The 23,356-nt window shown below is 40.1% G+C and overlaps 1 protein-coding gene across 12 annotated transcripts in view; it reads left to right on the plus strand.

Annotated features, from left to right (window-relative positions):
- NFIA (nuclear factor I A) overlaps positions 1–21,500 on the plus strand; it is a 561,924-nt gene extending 540,424 nt beyond the window's left edge. For all 12 annotated transcript variants that reach the window (XM_074334805.1, XM_074334806.1, XM_074334804.1 and 9 more), the window contains one exon: positions 14,145–21,500. In XM_074334805.1, the coding sequence (XP_074190906.1) occupies positions 14,145–14,162 (18 nt within the window). In that variant the 3' untranslated portion in view covers positions 14,163–21,500. The remainder of the gene's footprint in view (positions 1–14,144) is intronic.
- Positions 21,501–23,356: the final 1,856 nt, after the last annotated feature.

Raw genomic sequence — 23,356 nt, forward strand, 5'->3', positions numbered from 1 at the left:
TACAGAGGTGTTTTCTAAAAGCCCAGTATCCATTAGGCTGACCCGAGGGCACTGGAATCCTGAGGAACCAAAGCATGTTATTCCAAAGTTCACGTGGCAGAATTCATCTTCATGGACGGCCTTGCGGTGTTATGTGTGAGTGTGGGTGGGTAGCTGGGCAGTAAACCTGGGCTTCTTGTCTGTGTTCCTAGGTAGCTTTTGGTTGCACATGTTTCTAACTTCTGTCCTTCACAGTACAGACAAAAGTTAAAATTCCCATCTACTTTCACAGGCAAACACGTTAAAGTCCTTCTACAGGAGACAGGGAGTAGGGAGGACCTTTGATTTAAAGTTCGACATTTACATTTGTAATTTTGACGAATTTCTGTGCCTGCATTAATTAAATTGAAATTGTTTAATTAAAATAAAACTAAAATTGATCATTAAGATTAATTTCACCTGATAGGCTTTGTGTGTCTTCCTAGACAAATATTATGAAATATAGTGATAATGAAGCAATGAGAGGTATAATTTCACATCTTACAATGATTTTAATATCTGCCAGTTGTTCTCTCTGGTGTCTGGCTAGCTCTGAATGCTGCTGTTTGTTCCATCATTGCCATTCTGCTAGGGCCATCCTGTCTCTCTCAGCTGGCCTCTTCCCAAATACTTTTTCCTGTCACAGTCTAAAGATGGACCAAATTCTCTTCACCCCACCCCCTAATAACATCATTCTTCCCCTTTCCCTCACCCGCACCATCTTCCAGGAAGACTATTTGCTTGGCTCTTCCCCTGGGCCTTGCATCACAATGACCTTTGTAAACCAAGAACTGCTGAATGACACTCCTTGTGGAATTCACTAATGCTCCTCAGTCTTGGGGTCAGTGCTGTCAAATCTGGACTTTCCCTTTGCACCCCTTCCTAGCTGCTTGCTTTGAGTAAGAACCAGGCACAGAATTCAGCTCCATAGTAAGATAAGGGATTACAGCCACTGAGTGTGTAACTCTAACGGAGTGGGAGGAAGAAAGCAGCTTCTCCAAGTGCCTAATTTATTTCCAGGAAATAGCTTGCCCTCTTCATCATAAGCCTTCCATGTAGCACCATCAGCGAGCATGTTTCCAAATTTGACACCCTCAGTTTCTTACAGAAAATTGTAGAAGGACGAGGCCACTGTTTTACCATGAGATTCAGCATAAGTTAAGTTAACATTAGATTTACATTTACTTACCCACACATTAATAGATATAAATTTTTTTAAACTATCAAGTCAACGATCAAATTGTTCTGTCTTCAAAATAATTAAGATCCTCAAGGACAAATTAAATCCTCAGGAAAATCTGCAAACCATTTGAGTCTCAAATTCTCTCACCCTCTATTCTGCCAGAGTTGCTTAAAAAAAAGTAGCATTGGCTATTATCTTTGTTTCCTATAGCAACCCTTAACAGCAGAATGGTCCAAAGGACAGAGGAGAATGAGTCAAAATTAGATAGATATTTGTGAAAAAGAAAGAAGAGAAACAAAAACTAAACAAAAGAAAGAACACATGATTCTCCGTAATTTGAGGTTGAGTGACCAATGGTATAGTAGAGATTATCTCATATGCAAATTATCATCTTTTTGCAAATTGGCCAGTCATTCCTGTCCAAAGCCTGAGAAACTCTTAGGCTTGTGAGCCCTGATTCCACTCAATCACCATAAGTAAAGTGCTGCCCAAAAAGAAACTAATTTTACCATTCATTTCTATAGAATATCATCTAAACGGATTCTACTTTTATTCATGTCTTTATCCAGTAGAAGAAACTTCCTGTTTTCATAGCAAAGGGTTTTATTTGGAAGCATATTCACATTTAACTTGGTTTTAGAAAATCCTTAATGTTTTTCAGCATTTAAGCTAGGCTAAATTCAGGGGATTAAAAGAAAAGAATAGACAGCCAGCATATCCATGCTGTCTATGATTGTATTTATCCAAGAAAAATGACTGCCCATTTATTGCAGTAGGCCAAGAAGGGACCATAATGAACATATAAATATGACGGTTCTGTCTTCCCCATGTCAGAAAAAAATACAAAAATAAATAAATAAATAAATAAATAAAAGCATCATCTCTTTATGGTCAAGAGACAAAAACACTTTCATATATTATTTCATTTCATCCTCAAAACCACCATGCTAGGAAGATGGTCTTCATCCCTTCTTAGCAGAGGTGCAAACTGAGACCCAGATTCACCATGGACTCAGTCCATTCACCTTGAGCTGGATAGTGTCTTCTCTGAACCCCCACAGCAGGGCTTACCTTCGAACTATTTAATCTGACTCATCATATCACTTTGCAGGGAAGCAGCTGCTGAACCTGAGGTACTGGGAATGCCACACCCTGCAGTTTTGCTAGGGACGCTCACCTATCAGGACAGAACTGCTCCAATGCAAAGAGATGCTGTAAAGTAACCCTCAAGCATTGCACTATTGCTTTATTACTGCTGTACCTACTTCCTTACTCAGTAAACTCAGAGGGAAGTTCAGAGGCAGAATCTCTCGTACTGTGTCTCCAGCTTTCTTTCCATTTCTACCCACAAAGACCATCGCTGCTTTCTCCAAACTCCTGGACCCTTGCTTAACAAGAAGCTTGAGTCTTAACCTCAGTCAGTCAGGAAATCACCTCTCTCCAAACTGAGTTCCTTATGAATATCTCAGAATCCCTACTTCTACTCTTCCTGGTTCTAAACCAAAAATAGCCATTTCCTCTTCTGTAGTGTACCTTTATAGGCTGGAAAATCCCTGAGATCTTTCTGACCTCAAAAATCCCTTAGGTTTTTTCAAAAACATAATATGGAATCCCTTTTGAGTTGGGGACATTCATCTTCATAGTACATTTTGACTGCAGAAAAAGTTTAATCAAACCCGAGTTTTTATATTTGAAAAGAACAAATATGCAGTGACCATTTCCACAAAGAGCTGAAAATGGTTGCAGAGAAATTTGAAGGCTTGGCTATGGAATTCTAGAATATACATTCAGAGTCTGTTACTCTTCTTTTTAACTGGAATGTTAACTCTAAAGCCTTATAGGGAAAATTAAGAAGATACCATTCTCTGACCCCTGCCTTGTCTTTCTTTCTCTTTATTTGTCTTTATTTCTCTTTCTTTGACTTTATAGTAGATCTGAGGAAACTTTTAATACTAACGAAAAGCTTGGTGCTGCCCAGCCTCTGAGTCTGAAATGCCTGAGAAAGCAATACAGATTCCAACTGTAAAACATTCCTTCACCAAGCCTTGGAAACTAGCATACTGAGGCCGGCAGAGTTCAGAGGGAGCACATGTAAATGAGGTTCAGTTATAAACTCCTGAGGAGTGTTTTATTTAGTTTAAACCTGAACTTGAACTCGTAAACGTGTTCCTGGAGAACAACATGGAAAGGCCAATGCAGGAGAACAGGAAGCCATATTTTAGCTCAGACAATTCACGTCTTTAAAAGAAAGAAAAAAACACACAAAAACAAACCTTCAAGTATTTTTTTTAAGTGCACCACCTTTAGGATAGCACAAGGTGGCAAATGTGCAAGACTTCTGTGATTGCAGAATCAGAATGAAAGTTAATATGTATCATTGGAACTTACCACCACTCTTGCAAAATAAGCAGTAGGACCTCCTATCCATAGGGTGACGGACAAGAGAAAAGGATTTTTAAAGAGCCAGTGAGTATATAAGTCATCCAATCTGTAACTGGCTTCATTAAAATATAATAAAGTGATCCTAGAGGTATATAACTGTTCCAAATTAGCAGTGTGTGTCTGAGTTCTAAGTCGTTTCCTAAATCACAGTTACGGGGAGAGCACTACCAGTTAGAATTTATCTGAGAACAAATAAGTGATCTTGTTTGCATGCTTGACTTTATAGAACACATTCTTAAATCTGTCTTCAGTAATCTTTTCTTATAAGATCCCCACCATCTCTAAACTCATTACTAAAAAGGTAAAAATGAATGAAATCTTCTATGTTAGAATGGTATTACCTCCCTGTAAGGAGCATAGGTTCCTGACAGGGAAGCCAAGTAGCTCTGCTGATTACGTCTATCACGTATATGTCCAAATCATTCATCAGACCCTTCACATAGGCGGTTAACGCAATGGGATCTTCATGTTTGTACGAATCCCACCCCCCAACCCCACCAAGAAGCTACCCACTCACCTCCCCTGGAAATATTCAGGAAGAATCTAATTGTTTGTAGCAATGAATATTGCTTGGTTGTAAATTTAATCTACAAATTTAGAAGGAAATAAATCTGAACATAAAAAGCTTTTGCTGTTTCAGCATTAAAAAAGAAAAAAATACTGTCATTTGAAACTGTCAACTCCCCCATGTGGGTTTGTTTTGCAAGTCACGTCTTAACAAAGACAAGTTTTGTTGCCATAAAACCCTAACTCCTACCACATTTTCAGAAGGAGGTGGAAAGCGTTGTTCACTGCTCCCTGGTTTGTGCTTTCGGGGATATCACAGGGAAATCATTCAGTTTTTACCCAGGGTGGTTGGCTCAGATGAAAGCCTGATCCTGTCCTTTGCCATCTCGATCATATCAGTGCTGTCCAGATGCTGCTGCCTATTTTAGGCCAGTACTTCAGAGTTTTGTCTTTTTCTATTTGTTCTTTTCTCCCCCATGTGCTGTGATAACTGTTCTACTGAGGTCCATTTTGAAGATAAGTTAGGTTGGACCCCTGAAGTCACACAGGCTAGAATTTAGGTCTCTGAGTGTTTCTATGGTCAAGTCACGCTAACCTCAGTGAGGGATATGAATAGTTTTACCCCTGCCAATATCACATCTACACCATGAAGGAAAAAAAGATGACGCATGGAATCAGTAAAATCGAAAAGCAGGTGTCCTCAGAAAGTATAGATAGGAATGCAGTCTTTGTAGTTGTATCAGAGCAGCCTCGTAGGGCAGCCAGTGACTGAGCTGGGGCTTGAACCAGGGCCCCGACTCACACAGTCCAGTGCTGAGTTGCATCTCACTGTACTATCCCTCTTCTTTTCTCACGAATCTGCTCACTAAGATGCTTGAACTTCCTTCACATTTTGTCCACATTCTGCCTCTGTTCCTCGTTTCTTTAGCTCACAGAAGCCTTCGATTCCAGCTGCTCAGCGGGCTGGTCAAGGTTGCAGTTGAGTGCGTTCTTCCCTTCTGTTCTTAATCCAGTGAATGGAGGAGGAAGGACTGTGGGTTTGTGTGGCCTTTGAGAGAGTAGGGGTCCGCCCTGATTCCTGTGGGGGGCTCAAACACTGGGGGAGAGGGAGACTAGCTGAGGGGTGGGAGGAGGCAGGAAATGGGACCGGAAAGGACAGGAGGAAGAACCCAAGACAGTAAACAGAGGAGGATGAAAAGGGTAAGGAAGCAGAGACCTGTGCTCAGAGCCATGCATGGAAGGGCCAGCCTGGGGTGCAAATGTCCAAAGGTGGCAGATGCCATCCAGTGTCCAAAGGGCTCCTTGGCTGAGAAGTTTAGTTTGGGAATTAGTGTCTGGCAAAGTAGCAGGTCTTCTGTCATTTTGTTACAGGGTTGTCTCTGGGAGAAATTTTTAAATAAGTGGACTTTTTACTTCAATATTATTTTTCCGCTATCTACCACACAATCTGCACATTAAATCTACAACACAGATTTGCTCTGAACCTGAGTTATGTTTGGGAAGAGCTTTTCAGCTTTGGGGGAAGAGCAAGAGTGAGGAAGCAATCGGTGGAATAATTATTATAATGTGGCCACGCTTTGCTGAGCTCCAACCTTCACTCCCATGCCTCTCTTTTTTAAACAAGAAAGGTTACCTCCCTGGGCCACCATTGGGCCAGCCCCAAGTGTGACTGTCTGCACTTGTTAGACAACAGGCATTTAATTAAAATTGGAATCTGACGTGTAGAAAACATACTTTTTTTTCATGTCATAGCTCCCCAGGAAATCGTATTCTTTTCCTTTCCTAGTCACCTCAACTTTTCCTGCTGCCAGAAAAACAAACAAAGAAAAAAAGAAAGACAAAAGAGAGACTAGAGGATAGATTATTTTAATGTTGAAAATCAAAAATTGCAAAGGGCTAGGTTGCCTTCTTAATTTTTGCCTTTGGGGCAGATATTAGCCAATAATAAAGACTGTATTGTATCTTTAGACCACAGCCAGCTTTATGGTCAGCTTCCCATATGGAAAAGGGTTTGTCCCATTGAAGGGCATTAAAATACAGCATTTAATGAATCTGTAACTAAAATCATTCATCTTACTTTTGGACAATAAAAGGGGTTACCTGATACTTCGTGATACATGGTTGGCCTTTGTGGAATCAAAAAAAAAAAAAAAGAGAGAGAGAGAGAGAGAGAACAAATAATAAACACAAGGCCCCAGCTAAAACACAAGGCGAGAAACCACACCATCGCTGCATTTTTCGCAGCAGAGCCATTCAGTGCACTGCTTGGGCCCCACCCAGAAAATCCCTCAGTGCCATCGAGGCCAAATAGATAGGAACTCTAGACGATTTCATTGGGTTGCTGTCCCCTTAATCTCCACGCTGCACCTCAGATCTCAAGCAGCTTCCGTGGCGCGGGCTCACTTTAATGGATCGAATCTATTTTTCATGAAAAAGCAGGAAATAAGCTGTCTCTTTCATAAAAAGATTTACAAAATGTAATCATTGTTGAAATATTCCCTTTGAACTGCCGTGTCCACGGGGGTCTCCGGCTCCCAGAGTCGTGCTTCATTAGAACCCCCTCACAAGCGGCTCCAGAAGGGCAGGTACACTGGTGGTGCCCGCTTTGATGTCTTGAATGAATGAAAGAAAAGCACAATAAAAAAGAGCTGTTGATCAAGCATAAAATACTCTTTAAGCTGACAGAATAGCAGCGTTAACACACCCTAAGCTGCTTTTAGTTTTTCCCTTTTTTCCTCACATTTTCCTGTGCTTTGTGTACAGTGGGGGTTTGTATTTTATAAGAAGTCTCTGATCTATGTAGTATGCCATTCACTAACAAAAACCAAAATAGGATTGTTTCTGTCCCACTTGGTTGCCTGACTACTCCCTCCCCTCTCCCCCCCCCTCACCCCCACGTCCAAGGCGAGCAGTTTAGCCTTGCAAGGCAAGGGCCCAAATGCCTTTCATAAACTTGAGCCAATTCCTTTTGTGTGGTTGGTTTCGCCGCTCTGATTTTAATACCGCAATTAAAGACAGATTTTTATTTTCTCAAGAACTTTCTCTTGCAACTGGGGAAATGGAACTGACGCAGCTGCTACTTTTAACTAAGGAGCTATATCATTAAATAAGCGAAAGGCGCCTTGTTGAGTGAGTACTTTCCAAGGGAGCTGGTCCTCCTTAGGTCTCTTGTGAACCTTAAGGCCCCGTGCACATTTCCTAGTTGGAGAACCCATCTACCCCGGCTTTCCGGTTTTCTGGACTTGCCGCTATCCATCTATTAGCTCATATAATCCCCATAAGAACGGATAAAGTTGTTGTCTCCATTTCATGGAGTCTAGAACTGAGGCTCGGGGAGTGCTAACTTGCCTAATAAGATCATGGTGTACTAGTGAAATGATGGGATTCTGTTAACTCAAACTGTAGAGCCCTGGCTCTTCCCACTATGCATGCAGCCCGCCCTGCCAGTAAGTCCGCAGAGCAAGTGTGAGTGGGCCAGGGAGTAATTTTTAATTCCCAAGGCTTTGGTTTACATTTGATGAACATATAAAGGGAGACCCAAAAAAAAAAAAATGTATTTGACGGTGAGGCAGACACAAGGGCAAGTTGGAATACAGTGAAAGAGCCAGACTTTGGAACAGCAGTCGGAATAATTGGATTGTGTATGTACTCTCAAGGTTTGGAGGTGCTGGGTGGCTTATTGGGCAAAAAGATTAGTGTTTTCCCGTCTTGAGGTTTGAACCAAACGGAGGTCTTGGCCGGGAGCAGCACGGTCACTCTCCAGGGAGTGGTGGTTTGGACACCTCCTCTGCTTGTAGTAAGTAGGCAGCAGTCCATGTTACAAAACTATTGCACATGCTACTGACGCACTTGGCCGCAGTTGGCCCTGTTGCAACAGCTCTTCAGTCAGAACTGCCTGGGGCGGTTTGAGGAGACCTGTGTCTCTCTAGGGAGAGTGTCTGTCATTTGGGAAGACATGGACATGTGGCACAAGCATGGACGTGGCACAGACATGCTAGAAATCATCCTTCTAAAGGTCTTGTGCAGGTTACTGACACCAGGCTTCGGGAACCACGGAGGTAGCTTGTTTCTTCCTTCCTTAAGTACCTACTCTTTGCCAGCCACTGGACAAGAAAGATACTGGAGATGCCACATGCAGGAAGATAGTCAGTTTTTCTTGGAAAGAAAGCAGGTAACTATAGTTCAGTGACTGTGACAGAGGTAAACCTCGGGACTAAAGGCCTGGAGAAAGACCCCTTGGAAGAAGGGGCTGCTAATCTGAGAACACAAGGACTAGTAAATGTCAGCAAAGCCAAACAGAGGGGTGCAGGCTGTGCCAGGGCCCAGCGGGTAGAAGGCATTTGGTTTGGGGGAGCTGGAAGAAGTTTAACACAGCACAAGTGTTGAGTATGAGCAGTGCAAAAATAAGGCCACAAAGGTAAGCAGGGCCAATCACAGCCCATTAACGTTTTAATAGTTTCCTGTACAATAAACAAGTCTTGGTTTAGCGTTATTGAAAACAGGCTTTCTTTAATTAACAAAATCAGACAAGAAAAATGACGGCAGAGATCAAAGCTTGTGGCTGGCAATACCAATAACTGACACCTGTGTACAGCATGTCACCTTTTTTCAGAAGAAACCAGCGGAAAAAGCTGCTTTCCTCTCATGTAATGCCGAATGGTCCTCAGAGCAGCCCTCTGGGGCTCGAGGACATACAACTAGTCAGTGGAAAAAGTGGGACTCAATCCTGCGTCCCTTGGACATTGGATACTCAGCCTCAGCAGTCAACCTAAGTTCGTAAGATCCTACTGTGAGAAAAGCAGGGTACCTGGTATCTTGAAGGACATAGAAGTCTAAAATCCAGCGCCTTCTTTCTGCACAACTCCTTAACAGCAGGTACCATATGTATTCTACTTATTATATCCCTAGAGTCTAGCAGGCATAGCACCGCGCACACAAGAAGCCCCAAGTACTTAGCGAATGAGTGAACAAACGCTCCAAAATGGTCTGTACACATGTGAGACACTGAGAAGTGCGCACAGAGGCCCCTGGCCCTTTTCATTGTGTTGGAAGCAGGCAGGGGAGGCCATCAGGCTTTTGACTGATTTGCCAAGGACAACTCATTTGGGCTAAACAGTGGACTTTAGCTCATCCAAACAAGAGCAGGAAGCCAAAAATGACTAACTGGATTAGTGACCCAGCAGAGATAGCATCTCCTCGAGAGAGAAGTGAAAATGGTGACCGCAACTCACACAGTATTGGTTGGATTGAAGGAGAGTCCGGCCTTCTGGGGCAATAGGGGCAGAAGCCTCTCTGTCTTTGCGTTGTTTCTGGTTTATGTGTGTGAATGTCCTTAAATAACCCACCTTGCCTGGAGAAGAAAGTGAAGTGTCACACCCAGTTCTGGATTCCACATTAACAACCTCCTTCCGCAGTGTTCAACTTTGCCCTTGAGGTCTTTTGTTTAACTTTTGATTTGAAAAACAGATTCTGCTGTGTCACAGTCTGTTCCATCCTCCCTGTTCCCACCCCCACACCCCCTCTTCTTTTTTGGTTAAAGTGAAATATAGCTATCTCAAACAAACCTCTATTTCCTTTTGTTGCTAAAATATACATCCGGACCTCTTAGTGAATACAGTTTATAAAAGTCCTTTTTAAAAGTTGCTATTTGCATTAGAGTATTTGTTGTTACTAAGGAGTTGAGCCTTCATCAACTCTGTCTTGGTCGACATCATGACCAAAGTTTGGAAAATAGCCTCAGTTTCCTCATTGCTCTCCATGCGGCATAAGAAAGGAAAATGACTGCCACTGTCAGAGGTACCTACTACAATTTAAGGCTTCCTGTTTTTTAGGATGCAGCAAGATAGATATTGTTTATAGTTCATAAAACCTGACTACTGTGAGTATTCCAGAATCCTGGCAGAATGGGATTCGAACTTTCATGGAGCTGTAAATTAAGGGGTGGGAAGTGTGATAGAACTCCTTAGAGAACGGTAAAAAAAAAAAAAAAAAAAAAAAAAAGTCGCGTTGCAATGGTTAAATGAAATTTTATAAGCACATTCAGTGTGGAGCTGTTTTGCATTACATGAGTTGAATACCTTAGAGACGCCACATCTGCAGGCACTTTATTAAATCCTTAGTCAGCACTTTCCAACCTGATGAGATTACTTCTTCATTTGACTGGAGAAAAGGAAAGCTGAGCTCTGGTCCTGGACTGCAGATTTCTTTTGATGTTTCACCTTGAACACTAAGAGAGGACAATTACCCCCATCCCTCCCCGCAGCACATCCCAAACTGTAGAAATTGTGAATGTAACAGAATAATTTTGCTTAACTAGAACCTTTGTGGGAGTATGGATTTATGGACCTCCAAAACAACGATAACTGAATGTTCCTGAGGAAAAAATAGATCAAAGCTCTGTGTTTACTTCCTTAATGTAAATGTATCGAGATAGCATCGTCCTATATTGTATGGTAATACTGGAACTCACTGCAGATAAGGGATAGAGAGATTCCTTTGTAGTCCATCTGGATACAGTAGGTTAGATTAAGGGGCTATAAAGTATGAGGCAGAAACAAAATGAAAACATAAGCTTATGTCAATAAATGGCTGAAGACAATTTTTTGATGCTCCATAAATGAATTTTGTTTAATGTGGCAACATTCTCCCAGTGATTTGCTACTCAACCCCAACAATTTCACCATCTCAGATTTCTTTTATATTTTTCTTGTATGACCCAAGTAGAAAATGCTCAGAATTGTTCTTCAAGCAAGTTTTGAAACTTGCACTGCTTGCATAATGGACTTTGTAAGAAAATATTACAAGAGAAAACTGGGGTTTTCCAAACATTTTCTTGTCTATCTGATGTTATTAATAGTTCGTGGAAGCTTATAGAACTTGAGGGGCTTGTAAATGTGCGACCAGCCCACTCAGCATTAACAGAATCAAGAGCATCTTTAGCTACAAACTGATCATGAGAAAATTTGGTAAAGTGCATGTATTTTTATTATTATTATAACTGTTTATCTGCCATCTCTGCAAATAAATGATTTAATCAAAGAGACCCCATTTAAAAAAAAAAAAAATTTCCTGTGTGGTTCCCCTAACCGACTGACTTCCCATTCTGGAAAGCCTGGTCAAGTAGCTGGGTTAATTGTCATGAAGATTAGTGTGATGTTGAAATAGTACTAATGGTCAAATTACAGAAGTGAAAAAGTTTAAGAATAGGTTTTGGTTGGGGCCTGAAAGGGTTAATTAAGTTTTTTTCACGGGTTATTAAAGACCCCCAACCCAACCCTTCAGGAGTCATATTGACACCCCACCACAGGGCAACTCGCTCCTCTATTGACATGTTGCTGGTCAGAGCACAATAGCCTTCTGTGTCTGCAAATCATTGCTAAAATCATCTCAAGGAAAAAAAAAAAGAGTTTGAAAGCTTTAACGTTAGACAAAAGCCCAAGAGCTGCAGTGCGCAGCTCAAAAACCCAGAGTCAGCAACTTCTATTGATTAAAAACTAACCTTTAAAGTAACTCTGAGAGTGTGTGGTTAGCATTTAAATTTAAACATGTCATGAGTTGATTTGTGTTACTGAATACCAACTCAGAAGGAGTAACATTCACATCGCATTTTTTTTTCTAATTCCCTTAAGCAGCTAAAGTATTTCATGAAATGTCAATAGGGCAAAAAGAAAAAGGGGAGGGGGGGGCTGATGCTGGGCCTTGTAGTTTTCTTTCCCATGCAAATATTCACCCCCCCAAAAGAAAAGTGTGGAGAGTGCAACACAATAATTAGTCCTTTGTCTAACTTTCCCAAGTGCCAGAGAAAGACAGATTAATTAAATATACAACAGTGTTGGTTTTTGGAGTGGGGGTCTTGCTTGCTGTGTAGGCCATAAATTAGGCAGAATAAATACTTCAATGTGTTTGCAGTGGGCCTGCTACGTCAGAGCCACTGGAAGGTTGGTGGGAGGAGAGCGGAGGGTTTCTTGCTAATGATAGTCACGTCTGGGTCTGTCTGGTTGCTCATAGCAACCAGACATGATGTAACACCAGGATGAACTTGAACTTGGGGGACTTGAAAAGAGAACAATAGACCAGAGCAATCAATAAAGCCTATTTCAGTGAAGGATTACAGAGCTGCTCTGGGGTAACCTTGTCGGCAAGGCACACACTGAATAGTAAGATGTGTGAAGAAACTTTTTTTTTTTTTTGCTTTGCTTTTTAAGAGAAGTGCAGAGGCACTGCAGATTTTTGTAGTGCGCTGAGGTTGTGTCCAGAAGCTGTGGTATGGAAAACTGCTCCCCCTGCTGACTCACTGGGTCCCAGGAGCTTGCTTCAAGAACTACTATACACTGTCAGATTTAAGAAGTCGGGAATTTCACAACTGACTTCGAAAGTGTGAGAACAGACATTGTAAGCATTATTCGCCACACCCAAAGTTTGAGACTGTTTTGTCAAAGAGAGAGCGCGGCTCTAACGTGGATCGGAGTCAGCTCTCAGTGGAGCCGACTAAAAGTTTGGAGTTCGCCTCCCTTCTTTCTTTCCCCCCGTCTTTCTTTTGTCCAGTTAGATTTAGGCCTTGTGTGTTTGCCAGGATGATTTCCTTTCAGGACACAAGAGGCTTTATTGTGTTCCTCAAAGCCTGTGGTCAAAGAATAACCTCGAAAAGTATACAGGATGAGTAGTTTTTCGGTTTAGGTTTAAGTTTTTTCAAGTCCTCTGGAAATCAAAGGTAGCTTGTGTGACCAGGAAATCTTATACCAACCTCCATGTAGCTATCATTTCGCCATTTATCCCCAGGATCAAATGAGTCCTTACTTTACCTAATTGAATCTCTTGGATACGAATGAACCTTCATCTGACTGAATCAACCCAAATGTAACCCTTTCTGATACTGTCAACTTAGATTTTGGAAGCATTCACTTTTGCTAGAAGTTGATTTTTCTGTGAATAATGATAAATGTGGTAAATTTGGTAGGATATCTCTAGAGAAAAGTTGGCAAAAGCTATATACTTTTTTATTTCACTTGCGAAATTGACTCTGATATTAGACCGTACTTGGTCACTTTGTTTAGCTAACAGAAAAGAAATGCCAACATGTAAAGTGATATATAAACAGACTGTTGCCCAAAACTAATCACCTAAGATTTATGGAAGGAAAAGGTAACTGGGCCCAGCAGGCATATGGAAGGAAAAAAAATATGAATGAGGGTTATGCAGTGGCCTCATTTGTTTCCCTGAGGACATCATGGTAGCTAACAGGGTGAAACCTTGATACCACTTAATTATTATGTCTTTTTTGAAAATATGGAGCTGAAAGGAGTATTTTATATCATAAAATCTACTTCATGCACATATGAGGGAACTGAGTATAAGACAGAAGCTATGACTTGTCCAAAATCACTCAGCACTCTTGGTGCAGCACTTTTTCCACTTTACCTCCACTTACTCTTCTATCACTATTGATCATCTGTGCCCATTAAGAGAATGTCACAGTAACATCTACAGTGGCTACATCTCATTGAAAAGGAGATGTTGCAAAAATCATCGGAGTACACATGGATCACCACATAAAACCTCTTCCCTGACCCATTCTCCATTCATTCAACGCCGCTTTGTTGAGAACATTCTATCCCGGGCACTGGGATAGGCACTGAGGATTCAATGAAAAAAAAGATGGTCCCATTTCCTGCCCTCCTCTAGCTGTCCCCACCAGACTACAGAATCTATATGTGTATTTCAAGTGGACATAACTACTTTATTTTGTAAGACACACTCAGAACATTAGCAAACCCCAATGAAAACACTGAATTTCAATTTTAGAGGAGTGAGATCAGTTTCAGTGTCTCAAGATTTACTACTATTTGTCATTCCTTCTCTTCTCCCAATGAACGACCCGCCCCCCACGCCACCCTATCTCTAACATTGATCCTGATTTCACAGTTGGAAGGACAACTTCTAAAGATGTCATTTTCTAAATTGCACGTCTAATTGCATTTTTCCTTATGTCTTCCAGTCTTGGTACCTGGGATAAAAGTTGCAGCGTCCCACCATCCACCAGACAGACCACCTGACCCCTTCTCAACTCTGTAACATGGACGCATCCTCAAACCAGCGCGGTTACAACTTCACTGTCAGTGGAAGGGGAGAATCAAATCAACTTGTACATGGAAACAGCAAGCATTATGGTCAAAGAGCAAAGGCCATAACCTTTTGGGATTTTTTTTTTTAACTACTTTAGGGACTGTTGTAATTTTCTCATATGGTGCTGGAAATGGTTGGGCTTTGTAATATTTGAAGTGTTTTCATGGTAGCGTGAGCATTAGGTGATGTGGCTAGAGGAGGTCTGCCCTTGCTCACTGACTTCCGTTGTAACACACTTTCCTTACAGAGCCTGGCTGTTTCACAGTATTTCATGAATTTACCCATACAGGTGTGAGCCTCCTTGAGCAACCAGGAGGCACATGGAGAACTAAATCTTTTGTAGTAGCTGAGATCTGCAATATATAACTTACGGGACAGTCAAAGGGCAATGTTTTTCTGTAACATACTGGAAAAAGAAAATGCAGTTATGTTCCTTTTTTATTTTTTCTTTTAGTTTGGTTTGGTTCAGCAGTCAGCAGTTAAATATATAACATGGCCCGCAAGGACAATGAATCCACTCACATTGCAGAACAATTCCGAAAATGGCAAACTACTACTACTACTATTCAGTTTTTTAAAAGTTTTGAAATGCTGCACTTAACATTTGAAAAAAAAAAACATTTTTTTTCAACAATTTCAATAATGACACACAAATTCACATGGAAATGGGGAAGATGGTCTGTTTTGACAGAAACTGACAGGAATCAATCAAAACAATCGAATTTTGAATTGAGTAAAGTGCAATTTCATTGGATAGCTAAATATCTTTGTAAGATAGAGATTGTTGAAAATTCTATTTTTGTTTTTCAAGTCCTTTCACCCCAGGACTCTAAATTATTGGGGTAAAAAACAGCCTTGCAAGAAAAAGGGGAGCTATTTTTGCTTTTTATGTTTTTTATTGTTAAACTTGTATCCCTTTAAAAACTGAAGGAAAATTTAAAAAAAAACACAAAAAACAAATCTAATGGTGCTTTTACCACAATATGTTAACTACATTAAATGCTAATTAATTATTTTCTGTTATCAAAGCACATAACTAAAATGAAGTCATGGTATCTGTTAATTTTATAAGCTAGAAGTCACTATAATGGATTATGCCAATTCTGAAAATTTTTACATGTATCCGGCAACATAGGATTTATCAGTTATCAGACACTTCATTGTACCAGAGATTGTCCAGAAATTTTAAAGACCTTTGCGCCCCTGAACTGGGCTATGGGAAAAACAAATAAATAAATAATGAAACCAATACTGACACAAATGCTGGTGCCCATTCAGATCAAGGGTACTTGTTAGGGAAAAAAAGTTTGCACCCCCAAATGTCCTGTATCTTATGTAAAAAAAACAACAAAAAAACGACAAAAAAATAACAAAAAAAAAGTGCAAGTGATTTTTCTACCAGACAGCGAAGCACCCCTTTGCTTCCCATGCAACTTCAAGAAGGTTTCCTATACTATACATATATATACGTTCTGGTTGGCAAACCCTGCTGATCAGAGAAAGTCTCTGCATGTTCTAGTGTTAGTAACTAATTTTTATATAGTTAATGTAGGATAAAGTAGAGTGCATTAAGACACAATATTGTAATCCCTACTCTAGGCACTTGCCTTTAAACTATGTTTTTCAGCCCTTCAGAAGGGTTCTACTACTGTCCTATACAATCAAGTAACTGAAATTCTTGGGAAGACACTTTGCTCCTCATCTTTCCCCTGAAACAATGTTGTTTTGTTTTGTTTTTTTTCCTTAATTTGCACGAAAACAAAAATTCCATATCAATGTGCCTTGCCCTGGATAGCGATTATTTGTGGAATTGTTGCACACGCTCCTCTATTGAAAGGGGTTTTTCCCTAGTCAAGCATTTGGAGACACTTTTTGTAAATGTGACTTTTATGTCAGCCATTGTCAGTTTCAACATCTAGAACTAAATAGAAAGTTAGTTGTTCCGCAGATAGGAGTAGTCTTTATTGTCCTCTGTGGTCAGTGGCAGTGCTATTCTGAGATCTGTAGATGCTTAGAATATCAGTATTTTGGATGTTGCTGCATTTTACAATTTATTTGGAGTCTTCCTTTATTCCCTCCCCCAGATATATGAAAATATGCAATACCTGCTTATATCGTGTAGAAAAGCTTAGCGATTATTAATTTTTCTTTTATTTTTTTTATTTGACCAAAGTCGGTGCTGCACTTGACGCAGTGTGTTTTAGGTGTTTGTCTTTGTACTTTTTTTTGTGATTTTTGAATGCACGTGCGCAGGAAGGGCTCCTCTTAGAGAAGCAGTCAAACTGTGAAGCACTAAGCTGACCCTGCTTCAAGCAATTTTGTTTTTACAACTGTTCCTTTCACAAGCAAGCCTTAAAAAAAAAGACAACTTCCTTTTTCTTCAGCTCCCACACCCCATTTTTCTTAGCAGACTGCAGTCAATCCACATTCAATAAAAAGTATATAATGCCCATTTTTATATGCACGTTTTTAAACTTCCAAGTTCTGAAAATTGTTTACTGGTTATCTCTATTTAAGGAAAAAAAAATAAAATAAAACATTTTGGATTTTCATATGTGTCTGATAAGTGGTTGAATAGTCGTTTGGCGCTGTTGTATGGTGTGATTGTCAGTATATGGTGTCACTTCCTATAGCCAGCCAGCATACTTTGCCTTCCCCTATAGCACTTAGCTGGGCATTACTTTATTATGACATATGTGCACTAAAAGAAAGAAAAAAGGAAAAAAAAAAGAAAAAAAATAGCAGCTTTCAGTGCTTCACAGTGAAGGGAAAAAAGCCTAGACAAACATTTTGTCAGAACCTTGCGATAAGCCAAGGTATTACCAGTAAATTGGTTGTATATACAATAAAATTGCACCCTTTTTTTAAAACAAAACAAACTAAGCAATAGTTTGGGCAGTTTTAGTTGTTTTTAGTGAGCATGTTGTAGTCATGACTGCAAAGAGAGAGAATAAACTGCCCACTCAGAAGATATGTAATTTGTATTGTTGTATAGTTTTATTGATTACACTGATTTATTCTACCCTATTTTATAATGCAGGACTTTTGTAATGTTGTTTAAATGAGGAAAAATTTCTGTCAAATTAGCCTAGTGAAACTTCCAATTGTTCATTATAAAGGCAGCGTTCATAGAATTGCTTTTCTTTCTTTCCCGCCCCCCTTTGGGAACTGGATTTAAGTTTAAAACTCTCCTGTTTCCTTTTTTTTTTTTTTTTGTAAGTATTTAAATACAGTTATTTTTTTTCTCTCAATGGTATAGCATATTCCTATGCTTGAGAAGTATAGGTCTACTGAAAAACCATTGTAAATGGATGTTACAGGTATGCTGTATTTTTGAAGGTATTTTGTTGTATTAAGTTTGATGAAGCTAAAATTAGGGAACTCTGAACAGATTTGCAGGAAAAAAATGTTTTAAAGGCTTTAAAACATTAGGGAGGCAGTCTAGGGTGATAATGAACAGGGGTTAAGTATTAAATACACTAAGTTACATTTTTGTTCATGTTTCATTGTCCAGAAAGCAGCAGGAAACTGTAGTTCAGTTGTGATCAAGCAGGAAAAAAGAAACACCAACAATCTGAGTGTTTACCTTTTTAGATTAAAAGCCAAGCGAAGAAGTTTGAGGAAGACTTTGGTACCTGGGGTGTGTAGACTGACAGACCGAGGGCTATCAGCATGTGAAGGCCCAGCCCTTGATTCTGAGACACATTTGAATTTTTTTCTCTTCCATCAAATGGCATTAAAAATATTGGCAAAGATAAGTCCCTCAAGTCACTTTTCATGTTTTTTCTTTGGGAACTGAAGTCAGAGGCACAAACACTAAATCTTATCATTTTTCTATATACTTTTTTTTTTTTTCTGGCCTGTCCCCTGGCCACTAAAATGCTCTTTTTCAGATCCTCTCCCTAATGCCACTCTATCCATCCCAGAGCCCTTTTCTTTCCTTTGAGGTTTGAACTAACTTTTCTGTTTCTTCACACCCAGGTATGACAGTTCGTTAGTGTCAGCTCCTCCCCACCCCAACCCCTCAGCCAGGTGTTGGCTATAGGCAAGCCAACAGGTACATTTCCCAATGCTTGTATTCTTCACTCCCTGACAGTTGAAATGTAAAGGAACCCAAACTTTCCAGAGTCATGGTATTCAGTCAGCCCACAGGAATATGCAAAACCCATCTCAAAAAGTTTGTCTTTCACTTTGCAAACCCTTATCCCCATAGGCTTTGAATTCTATAGTAACAGTGTCATAAAGTATTGACAAAATCTGGATTAAGATAAACATTTCTTCCTTGTGATTTTTTTGGGGGGAGGGAGGAGGGGTTTCTAAGAATGTCATTTAATGTACTTTGCATCATGTCTCTGGAAATATCTTTTGTCCATAGTGGTGGTGGTGGTGGTTTCTTTCTTTCTCTCTCTCTTTCTCTCTCTCTCTCTCTCTTTCTTTTTTTCTTTCTTTCTTTCTCTTTCTTTTCTTTTTTTTTTCTGGTAGCAGGCCTCCATAGAACAAATTTAAAACACAACTGGCATGGTAATGTAAGGAGAGCTTCAGTGGCACCTCACCACCCACCCTCCGAGATATGTCTTTGGACAGTCTCAGAAAGCTGCACTGCCCACCAGCAGAGCTTTCATTCAAATTGGCTTCCAAGGCCAATTTTGTCCTGAAGTCAATGCATGTATTTACTGTTTGACAGTAAACTCGCTCTGCCTTCTCCACGTCCAAGGCTGTGCATTCGTCTAATTAGTGTCGTGTATGTTTTCCTTTTATTTTTTCCAATAAAAAAGCAGTGGGATGAAAATTGCTTTGATATATAGCAGGTAACATTGAAGCTATTCCATAGCACTTAACTGTAGTGAATACTGTGTCACCAATTCTGAAATCAATTTAATGTTTAATGCAAATCCATTACATGGTGCTATTACAGGCTGACAAAATGATTTACACAAATGTGACAACTTGGGCTCAATTCACTCTGCTTTCCAACAGTGTAAATGCATAGCAGTGTTTATCTGCATGAGAACTATGCACTAATCTATCTGAAGAAAAAAAAAACTATATCAACTTTGGTATCTACTTTCCGTTTACTTCAATCCTTGCCTTTTTGGTCATTGTTATAATGCCAGCTTTAGGACAGAAAGAATTATAAGAAAACCAGCATAATACCTGATATATTAAAATGTAGTGCCTGTGAAATCTGTATTATATTGCTCTTCTGAAGTAAGATTTTTCTACACCGGTAGCCTTCGCTGTCTGTCAGTCAGGACCTTCTGGTATAGGTGATGTAAGATAACCGTACAATATTAATGCATGCTACTCCATAATGCTTAGTGAACTGTATGAATATTACTCAAAGTTATGTTAGTCTTTTTTTTTCTGACTTGGTTCTTGTCAGCTAGGTTTAAAGGTATTTCACTGAGAACGCAAATTCTGTCTTTTCTTGATTTCGGCTGTTTTCAGTATTTTGGAGGTATACATTTACTTAAATTCAGTATTACTTGTGTTTTTGTTTTCGTTTTTGTTTTTTGTTTTCTTTTTCCTAGGGGACAAGCATGGGTGTTTGATTTCAGAAATCAGTCCCTGGCAGGACGTTTGTCTAAAAACGACTGTTTCAATTTCAAGAACTCTGCTACAAAGACACTTTGAGAACATTTCCAAGTGAGGGACATTTTCCTTGACCCTCGACTGAAGCTATGCTGATTCTGAAGCATTTTCTTAATGGACAATGTTTAGCCAGGTACCCATGCTTGATCCGTCTTCACACCAGACTTCCTCATATTAAAAGAAAGAAAAAAAAAACGGAAAAAAAAATCTTTAAGAAATCACTTGGCTATTTAGTTTCATGCACAGTTGCAATATTTTCTTCAAAAAAAAAAAAAACTGTACAAATTTTGGGCCCGATTCATAAGAAAAAGAAGTTTGCTATTAACACGGGATTCTTTTAAATATACTTTTTTTTTTGGTCTAAATTTGAAACTATTTCCCAAATTAAATAAATTTCATCTCATTTTTTTCCTTTAACCAGCAACCATCTGAGTTTTATGCCTGAAAGGGTTACATAACCAGATTAGGGGGACGGGGAAATGGGGAACAGATACCGGAAATGCTCAGAAAGCTAAGGGTGACCACCTGCAGCTGAGCATGAGACCAGGGAGGCAGCAGCATTTGGGGGACAGGACCTCGCTTGTGTGCCAGGTATCATGAGTTTCACATGTGGACTCCTTATACTATTTAATTCAAAAAACATAATTTCTAAAATGCGTCTGGACCACAAGAGTATGTGGTGGAAGTGCCACCTCTAATCCAACCAGAACACGGGGTCATGTGATAATGAATTTTTGTATCTCTGTAGTGGTTTTAAGGACAAATAGTGTCCAACCAATTGGGCTGGTTTTTTCCTGCTGTTTTTCTGCTTAACTTCTCAAAATGACAGAAATTTCCCCCTCCCCTTTTAATTCTATTTTTTAATTTTTAATTTTTATTATTTTTTTTAGTCATAGTCTATGAATTAGCACTTATTTTTTTTAAACATCTCAACCCATGGTCACAAGACCACTGCCTGGCTACTTCAGGATGGAGATTGGAGAGGGCTGCCAGCTCCATTCTTTCTCCCTGGTCTCAGACCAGCGTCTTTGCACAGCGAAGGCATTTGGTAATGTCACCACTGAGATACTAATTGAACCCAGAGCTAGAGCTTTATCAAGTTCTAGGAGGTCCTTAGGGAAGACTTTCAAAGGCAAATACACATGCCCCTACCCCATAGCCCTGACCTCTTACCCATAACAAAGTTCACTGCGGACTTTTCCCGCCACCCTTGGAAATCTGTCCACTCAGGATACCTCGGTTTTACATTTCAAATTGTGGGCGGGGAAGAGATTGAACACTTCCAATGATAAGATATCCATTGTGAAACTAAACACCCCCGTGTTAATAACTTGGTTTGACATTTGTTTTTATGAGCCGGGCCCCCTGTGCCTCTAGAATACTTGTATTGACTCTCATAGTTACCCTTTTAGTTTTACTGTGTTCTGTGAAAATTTGTAATTGGTTGAGAATCACTGTGGGCGCCCATTCTTATTCAACTAAATCTCCACAGGTTTTTTGAGCTGGTGTGGATTAGTTTAACTCTTGTATTCAACCATTAGTGCTACCACCTTCTCACATTACAATACAATTACTGGAAGCAAGTACTGCATTTCCTATGCAACAAAAAAGGAAAAATAAAAAATTGCTAATGCTACGGAAGCTGTGTCATCATTTACTTTAAACCATGCCTGGGTGGTTGTATTTGATTGACAGGTACGGGTGTGGATTGGAGGTTCCCCCAGAAGACCGGCTTCCTGCACCATGGAGTGCATGTTATCCTTGGTGGATATCAGGCACATCACGCCCTTCACAGAGTTCTAATGGGCAGTAATGGTGGTTTTTTCACCTACTTAGACAAATACAAGACTTAACACTCACATAGTGCTTATAGTACTGTGTTTCCCTGAAAATAAGACCTAACCCGAAAAGAAGCCCTAGCATGATTTTTCAGGATAACATCCCCCGAACATAAGCCCTAATGTGTCCTTTGGAGCAAAAATTAATATAAGACCCGGTCTTATTTTCGGGGAAACACAGTACGTGCCTGATACTGTTCTAAGCTCTTTAGATAGTGTATCAGTTAAGGCCCAATCAGGAATCAGGAATAGGGTTCACTAGGTTTCCAACAGAGCACTCTGAAGTAGCATAGATATGAATAAGTGTAGGCTATAGCCACTACCCCTGGAGCTGGGGGAAAGAGGAAAAATTGGGTCACTAGAACCTAGGAAGCCCACACAGCTGATATTAGGGTGTTTACTGAGACCGGTCACCATGAGGGTGGGGGGTACCGCATGACTGGTACTCAGACTTCTGAGAGGATGTGGGGAGGTGGGTGATATGACCGGGGAGAAGGACATAGGCAACATAATTAGTACTTCTGAGGAGGCAAGGCATGGCGGGTGCTGAGCTAAAAGGCACTGGAGACTCTTGGTGCATCCATCCTCTGCTGCTGTCACATTGTGGACAGGAACTGAAACTGGAAAGAAGTCCCTTCTCTTCCTTCCTTCCTCCTGCTAAGCTCCTGCCAATGTCTCTCATTGGCTGGATCTAACCTCAGCCATCTAGCAAGGGAGTCTGGAAAATGTACTGAGAAAATTACTAGCCCCACAGAAAAGTATAGGAGAGTGGGTTTGGAACCAGAGACACTAAGTAAGTAAATGGCACATATATCTTAATCCATTTAACCCTCACAACCACCCTATGAGGTAGTTACGACTTTTATCCCCATTTTACAGATGAGGAAACTGAGGCAGCGAGAAATTCAATAATTTACCCAAGGTCATAAAACAAATGACAGGTGGGATTCTAATCTAACAGGTCTGGCTCTAAATTTCATCCTATAATCACTACAACATATTGATTCAATTATTTATTCAATAAGTATTTTTTGAGTACCTATTATGTGCCAGAGACTGTTCCAGGGACTAAGGATATTAAGTAGATCAAAACTGGGCAACTATTCTTGTGAAGTATACAGTCTAGTGGGCAAAATTGCATTATTCAAATAAACACAGCAAAGGTAAGCATGGAGTTGTGATAAGTACTATAAAGGATTTACATTGCCGTGAAAGCCTATTGAGACTAGTAGGACAGATAGAAATTAACCAGGCAAATGGTGAGGGTAAGGGGTGGGGGAGGGTGGAGGAGAATGTTCTAGGCAGAAGGAACAGCCTGTACAAAGAGCATGTAATAAAATGGAACTTTCCACCTATGAGGGATGGGAAAAAAGGCCTGTTTGGATGAAGAAGAGAAAAGGAAAGGAAATAGGATACAAGATGAAGCCAGACATTTAGGTCAAGATATTGCATGGCCTTACAGGCATATTAAGGACTTTTGTCCTACCCGCTAAGAGCATCATAAAACATGTATCAGTCAGATTAGGCTAGATCTGTGTATGCTGTGACACAAGTCCAAAATCTAAGCAGCTTACAACAAAAAGGTTTACAACTCATTTTGCATGCTGTAAAGTGTTGCATGAGGCCTTTATACAGAATCTCCTCATTCTAGGAC

This window comes from Rhinolophus sinicus, linkage group LG06 (assembly GCF_036562045.2).
Source record: "Rhinolophus sinicus isolate RSC01 linkage group LG06, ASM3656204v1, whole genome shotgun sequence".
Lineage (NCBI taxonomy): Eukaryota > Metazoa > Chordata > Mammalia > Chiroptera > Rhinolophidae > Rhinolophus > Rhinolophus sinicus.